The sequence below is a fragment of the Pholcus phalangioides genome, unplaced genomic scaffold, assembly GCF_987345545.1.
Source record: "Pholcus phalangioides strain wild (caught in Gottingen) unplaced genomic scaffold, Ppha-v1.0 ptg000014l_1, whole genome shotgun sequence".
In the NCBI taxonomy this organism is placed as follows: Eukaryota; Metazoa; Arthropoda; class Arachnida; order Araneae; family Pholcidae; genus Pholcus; species Pholcus phalangioides.
This window is the reverse complement of record NW_028301607.1, coordinates 9,513,183-9,527,032: the sequence shown is the minus strand read 5'-3', so window position 1 is coordinate 9,527,032 and position 13,850 is coordinate 9,513,183. Positions and strand designations below refer to the sequence as shown.

At 41.7% G+C, this 13,850-nt stretch overlaps 1 protein-coding gene across 2 annotated transcripts in view; it reads left to right on the top strand.

Annotated features, from left to right (window-relative positions):
- The first annotated feature begins 4,738 nt into the window (after positions 1–4,738).
- The window catches only part of LOC149078108 (uncharacterized), a 53,248-nt gene continuing 44,136 nt past the window's right edge, over positions 4,739–13,850 (top strand). Inside the window, exon 1 of one of the 2 annotated variants that reach the window (XM_089241700.1) lies at positions 4,739–4,906. In XM_089241700.1, the coding sequence (XP_089097826.1) occupies positions 4,884–4,906 (23 nt within the window). In that variant the 5' untranslated portion in view covers positions 4,739–4,883. Of the gene's footprint in view, positions 4,907–13,315; positions 13,548–13,850 lie in introns of those variants that run through there. The other variant, XM_089241701.1, reaches the window with a different exon arrangement.

The window sequence follows — 13,850 nt, the reverse complement described above, 5'->3', positions numbered from 1 at the left end:
AGGGTGAAATTTGAGCCCACTCTGGTCCGCGCCTGGGAAACCACAGTCAGACCCACCTTTTCTCCCCGCTAGTTGCGGCCCGGTCGCGATACATAAGTCAAGAATCCCGAGCTGTTAGTTGATTTGAACGACATATCTCGGAAGACCCTACGAGTCAATTTTGAATCGTGGCCCGTAGCTCAAGAATCTTTGGCTGTAAGAGAGCGGAACCTACGACCCATATGTAAGCCCCGCGACGTCCCGAAGGTTGAGAAACCCTGGCGTAGATCAGGGCCGTCTTTAGAGCGTCATGGGCCCCCGGGCCAAGTAATTTTTCTGAGATCCCACCTGGCAAATTCTCGAAAATTTGAACTGGGTCTCATTTTTGTGAGGCCTGCATTCTGGCGAGGCCCCCGGGCCCATGCGTTAAGAAGGCACTGGCGTAGGTATGTTGAATCCCATCTAATTTTTTTCTGTGTTTAGAAATCAAACAATGAGCTATGAGGTTTCATTGTTGAAGCTTTTGGAACGAATTTCTTAAACAATGTGAAAATTCCATTGTTTTGATCGGGAACATGATGTTTTCGCATTGCTTCATTCTTATCCATCCCCCTCTGAGGAGCGCCCCACGGCTTTTGCATGTCCCATCTTCGGAGACGACGAGTTTGGATGACCAACCCCCGGTTCGCCCCGTGTGCAGCTGGTCGGTCGCCATTTCACTCGCGCGCGAGATGGTCGACTGTCGGGGAAGCCGGGGCAGAGGAAGCGGCCCGTGTCGAAAGGCTTCTTTCCATCGTTGGGCCGAGCCATACGACCTTAACCGGGTCCGGGGCTCGGCCGAAACGTGGTGTACGGGCGAGGCCTCTACCAGGGCACCCAACCAACCAACTTGCGGTTGCTGCTCTGGGGCCCGTCGAGAGAAGATCTTCGATGGGTTGCGCAGGATGAAGACGGAAATATGCCTACGTGGGAACCCGCCGTACACAAAGGGGTAACGCGCCTGGCACCATACCTCTTGGGTGGTGTGGAAAATGGTGCTTTTTTTTTTTTCCTATTCTCTTCTCGGCTTGGTGAGTACCTTTTGCATTTAACCACTTCACGTGCAAGGTTTTGGCAAGAAATTCGGTTTATCTGTATTTGACGAATCGGTGATAAATATGGTTACCTTGTGCTAACCTAATCGCACGTTAGGAAAGGAAAAAGGGGGAAAACATATATATATATATATAAGGGAAAAAGTATACAAGGTATGAGGGTATACCAAAAGTATACCCTCACCCTTCGTGTTCTCTTTCCCTCTTACATGTATAGTAGAAAGATACATCATATGTGTGGGAAAAAAAACCATTAATAGTTGTATAGAAATAAAGGAGGGGAAGATAGAGCAACTTTTCTGTAGATATATTGTCAGTATAAAGCTTCGTGATGATGGAAAGAGAGGAAAGAAAACACAGAGAATTTATTTGGGTTTATTCCACTGGTGTTTGAACGTAACATTACGTCAGTGATCGAAAAGAGGTTAAAGACACCCATACCTATGAATTCGACGTTCACTAGGTATCATGAAATATCGACCACTGTTTGCTTCGGTACGTTACAATTAGAAAGGTGACGCGAATCAAGAGCGATTCCCAATCTGGGGCCATATGGAACCCCCTTGCAGTGCCGGGATAGTCTAAGGAGGCCACGAGGAAAAAAGCAAGTGAAAGGGCAGCCACGCTATCTCAAGCTATCAAGCGGCACATTAGCAGGTCACTTATGTACAGGACCGCAACCAAATGTTTCAGGGAATATGAATAAAGCTGAGGCAGATATCTTTAACTGTGAATGGGAAAGGAGGCAGGCATCTGAAGCTTAGAATGAAGCAGATTCGAATGGAGTGGAGGCAAGCATCATCAACTGTGTCTGGCAGGCAACTTTAGCTGCGGATGAGCTGAGGTAGACATCTTTAGCTTAAAACGCAACCAAACATCTTCAACCACGAATGGAATGGAGCCAGGCATTTCAGTTGCGAATGAAGCCGAGGTTGGGAACCGCTGTCTTAGAGAAAATTTGTCAGCATCCAAGCCACGACACACACTCTGAGAAACACTGGGTTACAATCAGGGCCGATACTGGGGGACGGGGGGGGGGGGTTGGGCAATTGCTTCGGGTGGCAAAATTAATCTTCAGATTCATATGGTGTGAAGGCAAACATCTTCACCTGGGGATTGAGTGGAGGCAAACATGTTCAGATGTGTATGAAGCCTAGGCAGACATCTTCAGCCGTTCTATTCATGCCTTACATTGAAAAAAAAGAAAAAGATTATCACATATGTGAAGCTTGACTTGGGCATTAGCATTTCTCGTTTACGGGACATTTCTCAATTTTTTTCCTTCTAGGCATTTTCTTCTAAAATATCCAGTTTTTTACCACCGAAACTTGCTTTATTCCATAAACATTGTTAGAATCGGAGATGAAAGTTATTTGCGTGATTTGAAACCCATTGAATATGACTATAAATATTTGACATACTCAAATTACTGTAGACTTGCTGTAGCACTACATCTGCTACTACTTCACCAAACACTGGCCATATCGCTATATTGCAATTTACTTGCATTAGTGAGAGGGGTTGGAAGTGAAGGCACTGTCTATCGATGATCGCCTCGAGTTCATTAGGGAAAATATCTTACCTATACCCTAATTTGGGTTCGAACCGGGACCCTGACAACAACCTTCACGATGGTAGACGAACATCTTACCACATGCCACTCGGGCACTGCAGCACTGCATCTGTCACCAAAGATTATTTATAAGCAATATTTGGAAATTTTTCCCGAAGTTGACGACATTTTTTGGTGAAAATTAGGGATATTCCGTATTTATGGGATTTCCAGATTTCCCGAATTTTTATCGATCAAATTTGGCCGTCCGAATCACAATGAAATAACAACTTCATGCTTAGTATTCAAACACTGTCTTATTATGTTTCTAATCGGAAAAAATCTTGAAAATATCAACCTCGGTTATAACGACATATATTCGTGGGATCTTTGATGCCATTATAATTGAGTTTGACTGTAATAGGACCCTTTCTTGAAGGGCCTGCTTCAAAAAGTGGCGGACCCTGAAACAAGAGAGGATCCAGACGGGACGGTGGGGAGATCGCCCTTTTCCAAGAGCCGAAGGATATAGGGTAAAATTGGTCTGTCCCGTAAAATACGGGTTGATCCGTTGCGCCTACACACAATAAGTCAGCTTTTCCGACCCATCACCATGGATCCACCGGCTTCCGTTCCATTCGTCGTTGGAGATGTTTACCTCGGCTTCATTCACAGCTCAAGATATACGCCTCTTCTCACCCACAGCTGAAGACGCCTGCCTCCACTCCATTCATAGCTTAGGATTCGTGGATTCAGATGGGGGTGATGGGAACGATTGTCCATCCCAGATAATATGGGAAAATATGTGTCATATAAAATAAGGGATGATCAAACTAGCTCACGCAATACGCTCCCCCCGCCACCATCACATCGTCCTGTATACGCGCCTGCCCTGATTCGATTAACGAATTCATAAAAAGTGATAAAAATTGGGAGTTATATATGTTACGGTAAATGTGATAAACCAGTTATAGATAATAACCGGTTATTATGCATGCTTACCAATCGTCTGGGTAATTTGATGAATTTATCACTTTTACCGGCGAATATGCGTAATACCCAAGCGTCGTTGATAAATTTGATAAATATTTGAAATTTATCCACCTTTATCCTTGATTACACATGATACCCTAGAGCAGAGGTCGGCGAGTACTGCTTGTACCCTCTTCATCAAAAGAAGAGCACCCTTACAGCAAGTTTGACCCTACGTATAAATGAAATTAGGATGATTTTAAACCTTGAATATAATTTATACAAGGTATTTAATTGGAACGCTGACGAAGTGCTCGCGAGCACAATATCGTGCACGAGCATCGAACACTCTGGGTGCTTCAGCGAGCACCACGGTGCTCGCGAGCAACGGGTTGAAGATGCCTGCCCTAGAGTAATTGGTGAATTTGATAAATATGGAAAAATACCAAATGATTCTAGTATATGCGATGAATATAGTCGGACCCCGACATAATGATAACATATTTTACGATCGTACCCCAATATAATGATAAAATACATGTATATAGTATGTCTTATAGCACGGTTTAACATGTTTACCAAAGACGCGACGAATAAGTATTATGTATAATCGGTGAAAGTAATAATATTTTTAGTACTTATTAAATTTATCAACGGCGCTTGTATACTATGCATAATTGCCGGTAAAACCAATAAACTTAGGGATAATCAAATCCGATAATTTATCAAAATTTCCAAAATGCTCGGCGATTATGCATAATAACCGGTAATTATGTATAATCTGATTTATCACATTTACCGTAACATATTATCAGGGCCGTCTAAAGAGTATCACGGGGCCCCCAGGCCAATTGATTTTTCTGAGGCGCTACCAAACACATTCTCGAAAATTTCAACCAGATCTCATTTTTGTGAGTCCCCCTCTTCGCTTGAGGCCCGCGTGCCGTGCCCGGATGGGCCCATACCTTAAGACGGCACTGCATATTATATACCTATCTCCATTAGGGACGAAACACATATCAGACACTACAAAAAGACTTTACAGCAAAGCATATTGGCAATATCTCGCCAATTTTGGCGACATTAGGGAACGCATTCGACGCGCGTGGCGAGAGCAAGTTTCGCTTTTCCTTCTCTTCTCGATATAGAAAGTATCCGTCACCAACGCGAGTCGGACGTGCGATTGTTGTCAGCTTGAAAAAAAAAAAAAAACAAACGAAAACGTGCTACTGGATTGATAACATTATAAATAGCATCAACATATCGTCTTGGATAACAATAACAAGATGGATATCGCTTTTTACGCTCTGTGAGTCCACTCTCTACTAACATTTCTTATAATTTCCATTAATTTCTTGAAATTTTTCTGTCGTAAGAAATGAATGAATATATTTACAATATGCAAATTTAAATTGAAAAATTGCTTAAATTTCAGAAATTTTATTTTTCTTTACTCAATAATGTAGCGCCGGTGATTCTCATTATTCTGATTATTTAATATCATGTTTTTTTCTCATAAAGTATTAATAATTACCCAAGTATGTGAACGATGGGGATTATATGCAGGGCCACAACTGGGGGGGGGGGGAGGGGGGAAGCAGGCGGATCTCGTGGCCCTGGCGCTGGACTCGAGTGGGTACAAATTTCATTCTGGAACCTCTCCTTCAACATTACACGGGGGGCGTCAAAATGCGCTCTTGCTCCGAGTGACCAAGCATCTAGTTACGGCCCTGATTATATAAATGTTAGTTTTATAGAAATGGGGGAAAACATTTCTGACGTAATAATTCCGATAATTTTGATGGAAAAATAGAATAATTGTTATGCAAAAAACACAATTTTTTTCGAATATTAATTATTTATACATGAAAAAATACTCGGATATTACGTCTTACCGAAGTGTAAATGTTATATAATCCAGATCAGCGCTTACCAGACGTGGGCCCCGGTGCGAAAATGAAAGCGGGGCCACGGGCGTCTTTATAATTTCGGGACCCCCACCCCCCTAAGCTCCGATTTCATATTATAAAAAATTAAAAATTCATACATTAAACTGTATACAGGAAATACATACAAAATATACAGGAATGCTGAAAAATTTCTATTAAAAAAAATAGACTCAATTAAATTTGAATTAACAGAAAAGTTTAATGGAAATTCAGAATCGATAAATGAAAAATGGGAAAATAATTAACAGATCTAATCCCCATGAAAATTTAGAACAAATGAAAGAAATATGTCCAGACTTATGTATGTATATGCATAATACATTTATATATGTAATGCAAATTCAGAATTAACAGAGAAAGTGAAAGAAATACTTCCATAATTGATGAAAATTCAGAATAAACAGAATACTTCTGGAATTGATGTAATTTACTCAATAAATTGAAGAAAAAACTCAAGAATTGGTGAAAGTTCAAAATTCCAGAATTGACAAATTCAGAAAAAACAGAATTGAAGAAAATTCAGAAAAAACAGAATTGAAGAAAATTCAGAAAAAACAGAATTGAAGAAAATTCAGAATAAACAGAATAAATGGAAGAAATACTTCTAGAATCGATGAAAATTCTGAATAAATTTAAAGAAATACTTCCAAAATTGATAAAAATAACGAATCAATGAAACACTTTTAGAATTGAGAAAAATTCTGAGTTCCATAATTGATGACAATTCAATGCTTATGAAGCGTCCGTTAGTTTACGCACTTCTTTCTCTCATTTTCAAACTCAAATATCTCAGGTAATATTGCACGTAGAAACGTGGAATTTTTTTTTGTGTACAACATTTTCTATAATTGAGTTTTTTTTAGGACAGGTGACCAGATAAAAAAGTTATTCCTTTTTATTTTGATAATTATGCATCCCCTTGTATTGTGAATAACGTATCTGAGGTCTTAAACGCTATTTTGGTACTTTTTAAAATTGATTGTTTGCCCGTAGGATCAACGTTTCGTCAGTAATATGCGATCAAGGGAACTTATAAAGGTTCTATGAGAACCTCTTCTCATGAAATCGACAGAAAAATCACAAATAAAGTGCAATGACTAAGACTTCAATTGTGACTTCACGTTTTATTATTTGCGATTGTACATTGGAAAATTCTTAGGACTAGACTTTTCAACGCCTAAGGAATCATGTACAGAGGGCGAAAATGTCCAAAATTGTAAACACAAACGGCTACTTCAGTTCTTTTATAGCATTTCATACGAGTGACCCTGAATTATTTTTCAATGTCCCGTCGAACAATAGATTATGAAACTGTTTGAACCGTGTACTAGACCTTGACTGTTGAACGTTACACAGAGAACCAAGCTCAAAAGAGCCCTATTCTCCTTCATCTTAGAGTAACACAATATTACATTAGCATAAGATAATATTTGAAGGGGGAATGAGAAAATAAAATAAAATTTCGTTGTGGGAAAATTGCCTTAACCACCAGTTAGTTCGTCTTAAACATTGCCCTGAAAGAAGAAAATTCGGGCACATATTTTGTGTGGAGCATGTTTTTAGGCTTCAGATGTTTCTCAAAAACTCGCGAGCTTCATAACTAGAGATCTCTCTCATATATTGGTGTGATACGACCTTTCTTGTTTTTCGAAATAGTTCCTTGACGTGGAATATATAGACGACACCTTGAAATCTATGTGCAGATCGGTGAGGCGGAAAAATCTTGGTGCTCCAGAGTGAAGTGCCTGAGGACGGGATTCTGAAATCGTTGTAATTTGTACATGTTGCTCTAATAGACAGGGACGTCATTTCACCTTTTTCCATGGAGGGGGTGGGGAAAGAACATGTACTCAATGTATATATATATACATACCATTTTTAGTGTATTTTCAAAAGCCAGGGCCCCCCCCCGGCTTTTGAAAAGGCCCCCCCTGACCCCCCCCCCCCCCCAAATGACGGGCTTGCAAATAGATGCGAAAGCCCAAGCTGGGGCACTGTGTGTCAACACTGGGCGAACGATTTGTTCGTATATCAAAACTTTGTTCTTCAAACTGAGTTTGGACTTCGGATAGCAGGAATCTCGATACATGAGGACTCTGAGCCTCTTTGATTTTGTTCTTGGTATGACTCCTGTAGTTGAGTCTCATCCTGGATGACACCCAGGTACTCAGTTTGAGTCGATGACACGCTCTAAGATGATCTTCGTGTTTGATGGGATATCTCGGTTTGTGAGCCATATAATCACACATTTGTTGACATTCAACTTATCATTGTTGTATGCATTCCATCATTCGACATTTGTGATCAGCTGCTGGAGGCTACTTAGGGGCTTACTGTCGGTTGAAATTAATATAACATCATCAGCGTGTAAATCCAGGATGCCATAAAAATATTGTGGATTATGCCCAAGTTGGAACCTTGGTTAATTCCTGCTCTTATACGTCGTTTATCTTGATCTGAAAACGGAAAGATGAATATGAACTCATAAATTTGGTAATGTTTGAGCAGTAACCCCTACTTATCATTTTTAAAAATACCAGGAATTATTATTTAATATGATAAACACATATTTTTCACATATTTTCTAAGCTCAAAAGATTTTTACCTTCGAAAGAAATGTCAAACCATTTAAAAAATTTATCAAAAAATAATATTTTTTTCAATATAACTGTCCAATAGTTGAATCAAATTCTGAATTCCAAGATCAAATGCAGAAAAATAAAATACTGCTTAGTTCCTTTACAGATGGCGCTTTCACAAAAATGTTTTGCGCATATACATCATTCCATTACTTAGTTAAATATCAATTTGACGCTTTCCAATGGTTACTTTGAAATCCGATTCAATCACCCATTGAATGTCTATAAGGCTGGAACAGGCGCTGATGCAGGGAATTGTGACGGTAGAGGCGATTTATCGTGTAGCTGCGCTATATATAGTCCCATATTTTACGGGGCATATTTTTTTCATATTTGTCGGTACTTTACCGCGCACCAACTCCGGTCATATATTGCCAAACAGCAATTCCCAACTAGTGGAGTTGGGTAGGAAATAAAGGCGCCATCTATCTTTGGTCATGGTCACCTCAGGATCGGTAGGTAAAGAACTTTTTTCTCTGATGTTCTTTGCCTGGATATGAGCTCACGGACCTTGTCGGTAACCTTCATAGTGGAAGACGAACATCTTACCACTACTCCACTCAGACGACATATTTGTCGCTAGGGAGGCGCAACCGCCTCTACTCCTCGCTGTTTTTTCCCCTAGTGATTGAAGAAGGGTGAATTCACCATCAAAATTCTGCTTAGAGAATACATGCTCAACCCATGGCCTGAGGGCCAAATGTGGGCCCTCTGAGTCATCTGAGGTGCCCCTTAACCTCGAACCTAATTTTGTGAAATGACTCGCGGTGCAGATCCACATAAATTGAGTGAACATGTCTCATGCGGCCGGCAGTACATTTTCATATCACTTAACCTTTAGCGGTCCAGAGAGCGGTTTTTTTCTGCACATCGTTGGTACAGTTCGTACTTTATAGCAACTCCTCGCAATAAGGAGGGCCCCTGAATGTTTGTCCTTTGCGGTTTTTGTATAGCTTGTAAGTTCTAGTGATGAGCCAAATTCACGGAAGGGGGGGCGGGGGTGTCTTCGTGTCTTCGTAAGGGGTAGTTGTAACAATGAGGTACCGTTGTTTCCAGATGCTGTACTACGTTGAGTCCACATTTACAGATCACTCAAGCAGCCGGCGACCCATTTCCAGATCAATTAAGTGGCCCTTGGTACAGTTCCAGACCAATTAATTGACCCTTGGTACAGTTCCAGATCAATTAAGTGACCCTTGGTACAGTGCCAGATCAATTAATTGACCCTTGGTACAGTTCCAGATCAATTAAGTGGACCTTGGTACAGTGCCAGATCAATCAAGCGACTCGCGCACACTTTCAGGTCACTTGAGTGATCTGCGGCACAGTTCTAGATCAGTCAAGCGGCCGTCGATACACTTACAGATCACTTAAGTAACCTGCGGCGCTGTCCAAACCACTTAACTAAGTGGCCTGTGCGCGAAGAGAATGGCAGGGTGGTAAGACGAATGGCTTCTTTTCCACCATAAAGGTTGCTGTCAAGGATTCGCGATCCTGAAGAAAACAATAACAATTTTTTTCCCGCAACGAACCTAAGGCAACCACCGATAGATGGCGCCTCCATTTAATTCAACCGAACTTCATTGGTAGTAAAATGCCGTAAGACGATATGACGGAGTTGGTCTGTGGTGACTTTCGCAGCTGGGTGGTCGAGTGGTCATAGTGAGGAACTCGCATCACGAGAATCCGGGTTCGAATCCCCACCCCCCCCCCCGTTCCTATATTGGTGATGGCTGAGGTTGGTTTACTGCGGTTCCCACCTCTTCGAGGAGCCGATCGCCCCGTTGAAAAAGTCTAACCCCTAGAGCAGGCCTACAACGATACAATTATTCAATCGTGACACTTCACTCCCAGCTAGAAAAATTGACGGCAGATGGTAGCACTATAACAAGCATTACATAGCAACAAATTGCACGTTAGGTTCACAATACATACATGCACAGCTTCCAGCATGGCCCAGGTCGTCTTCGGCCCCCCTGCTAAAATATCTTCATTGAGACCTACAAGGACCGTTATCTGGTTCGGAGGAGGAGTTGTGAGGTGAAGTATTAATACAAGCAACTAAGTGCCCCGCGGCACGTTTTCAAATCAATAAATAAGCCTGCACTTTCTTAAAGGTTTGAACACTCTTGTAGTAGGGCTCTGCTCCACGATGTACCACCAATTCCATCGAGGGGTGGGAGGTAATCCTATGGTTTTAATTTGGGTCCGTCGTCGCGTGACGGGCACGTTGTTACCTAATCACTTAATTCACCGGGAGATTGATCAATCCTGACCGTCACTTGAGACGTGTCCATTAATCACCTTTAATAAATACCAGACCAACCCACCCCTCGAGAAGAAAATAATAATAATAAAAAAAAAGACATAAAATACATAATTGATTATTTTATTTCGGCGCGTTGGTCATTATTACCCGCCATGATGACCTTAAAATATTGACCACGGTCCAAGAACGGGGCGAAATACGACGGAAGGATCTCAAAAAAGCATCAAACATCGTGCACAGGTAGTGCATATGTTCTGTATAAGCACGTATCTCCATTGTGAACGGCCGGCCGTAAATTTCTCCACATGCAGATTTAGCACAAAAAAGCTAAACAAATTCCACGCGATTGTCTCTGTCTCTTCTCTAGAGGGGAGCCGTAAATCAGTCGAAAATTCCGTGTCGGTATTTTTTCGCAACTGCGATTTCGTTGAAATAGAATGCGTTGGTAGATTACATGCACGCGTGTATACTGAATTATGTATTTAGCGTGGCGTCCGCTCTTTGTTCCGCTGCCATTGCGGGCGCAATGATGCTAAAGAGTCATGAGATTCACTGAAACACACACGAGCATTGTGCTCATCCGAGGAAAGGAAGTCTCGGTAGGGACAATACAAAGAACGATTCATGCCATCCAGAACCGTTATAGGCAGCAATAAATTTACTCTGCATGGTACTCAGTTACAAAGATGATCCATAGACGTTCTAAAAAGTACATGTACTAATAGTTATAGCACACCGTCTCCGGTCATATATCGCCATACGAAAATTTCTAACCAGTGGAGTTGGGTGGGTAATGAAGGCTTCATCTATCGGTTGTAGCCCCACGATCGGTAGGTAAATAATTTGTTTTGGATGTCGTCGTCGCCCCCCCCCCCTCACTCTTCCGGATTCGAACCCGCGGACTTTGACGGTAACCTTCATGGTGAAAGACGGGCATCTTACGACTGCACCACACGAAATAGTTTAGAAATCACTCACATGTGAGTGCAAGGTGTTTAACACGCTAGGACGTTCCGTGTTCATGTAGCTAGCAGCTCAACCCATATCCCACGGTAACACCATCTACAGCAGAATGCCTCCTCGCGAAGCTCGTGACGTCACCGAAGAATGCCATCTCACTTATAGCCGTTGGATATACTAAAAATATCCCCAAGTTCAAGTCCATCCCCAATGATCGCTGCAGCTGCAGGTGAACTAGGCACAAAACTCCACTACTCCACATCATGTCGTCACACCAAAGAGTTCCATCTAAGAGCTCCCTCGGAAGCCATGGAAGCAACATGGATGGCCAATGCCCTAAAAAGACCGGAGCCGACAAGAAAACTGATCAAGCTTGTCAGATTTCTACAGGAAAACCCGGACAAGGCTAAGATGATCGGACCGGACTTGGATGAGAGGTCCACCACCATCGCCGTGGAGCCAAGACGCTCGGCCAGGCTGGCACGAAGGCATCAGCGATAGGCCGAAGACTCAGACTCGTCAGACTAGGTCTGACTATAAACTTTTGTCCTCTGACCAAGCAAGTCCTGCGCTGAAGGCCACGAATGTTGACAGAGCCTGGGTGGTGTACGCTTTAAAAGTTAAAAAAAAAAAGCCCTTGGAGTCATCTGCTATGGCCCGCGACCTCAATCCCTCGACCTCGTTATTTAAACATGCATTGTTTGAAAAAGACTGGCTATATCTCATGTGTTGCCTCCATAAAAATTTAAAATAAATTTAAAAATCTTAAAATAATGTATTAGATTGGGGCCCGCGATCAACTACCGAACCCCCTGAAATGACCCACAGCAAATTTCCAGAACACTTAAAATAGTTCGTGGGCTCCCTTAGGTCACGAATAGCACGGGGAAGGTTTCGTGGTGAGTGGTGTTTTAGATGTGAAGGAGGAGGTTCCCTGTAGCATGGATATCGTTCCAGTGGTGCCCTAGAACAGTGCTTCCTCGACCTTTTTCTCCCACGGGTCCCCCTGCGAACCATATTTCTTCTCCCTGCCCCGCTGACTTACACAGTCTCCCCGACCCTATTTTCTAGAAACGAGACCCTTTCGGTTAATTGAATTGACTTTTCTAATGAATTGATAGTGAATAAAAATTTTATAAAGTTGATATGCGGCAAGATTTCGGCGAACCTAGTATACAAACGCGTGAGTTGTCAATTGCAGCCAGTATGGGAGTCCCAGAACATTAGTTCAGCCAGGAACCTATGATGTTGAGACGGACCTGCATAGATACAATATTCTTCCATAAGAAGGAAGCTTACTGGACCCGCCCAAGGAGCCGGGTGATGTGTCGAGTCATCCCGTATTTTACGAGACAGACAAATTTTTTCTACATAATTCGGTTCTTGGGATCACCCCTCTCCCATAAATCCGTGCTTGGACCCATGGGTCCAGAGAGATCGATCGTATTTATAAAATTCTAAAGTTCAGTTCAATGAGTAGAGAGGGTCTCGCTCCTGGATGAGAGTAGGATGCTTTCGATAACACAGAGGGGCTCGAAAATATAATATGGTCCTAAGTGCAGCATGACCTAAGAAAAGGCAAGTAACACTAGGCTAGAAGACGGGAATTTTTTAGTATTGGGCGCAATGTGTTAGCGTCATCTATTGGCAATATTTGTAAATGTTTCTAACATTGTATAACTGATGAGTTTTCGAACTGTAAAAATAACATTTTATAAAAATTAGCTTTGTTTTATTTAAAAAAAATTTCTAGAAAATTTTTCGAAAATTTAAGAAAGTAATTTATTTTATATACATAATCTCTATTTAATTAATAACACTAAGAAGGAAAGAAGACAGGTGAACTTCGAAGAGAGCGGATGTGCGTGGGCAGTGCTGTCAACTTAAGTGCTGAGTTGTATACATCGCAAGAAGCAGAGGTCAAGCTTGCGTGGGGACGGCAGTGACGCCCGTGTGTGTGGCGGGGTGACTAAGAGATTGTAACGGTGAAAAGTGTTTGCGCGGGAAGGTCTTAACGAGACCAACGTATTTCTGCAAATTTTGATACTTTGGATTCCACGTCCGAGACATTTAGTGCCTATTGGATATATATCGGCTAGATGAATGGATAACTGTATTAGCGGCGACAAAATGGTAAGTGCTGCTTCTGTTGTCATTTTCTTTTTGGCCGAGTTTCATCTGTGAATAGTAGTGCAAATGTCGCGGACCATGGTTGGTAAAAATAAGATGATGGTATGCTTTGCGCATAGTGTATTGCTAAATAATGATAAGTTAAATGTTAGTAACATAATTGATAAGATCAAAGAAACTGTAGATGATGAAAAGCTACCTCTTCAGGACACTTTAGAGTTTATTTTTTATGAACTGGATCCAATTATTCAAGAGTTCATAAATCATAATAAGTTCAGTGAATGGCTATGTGAAATTGATAGTGAA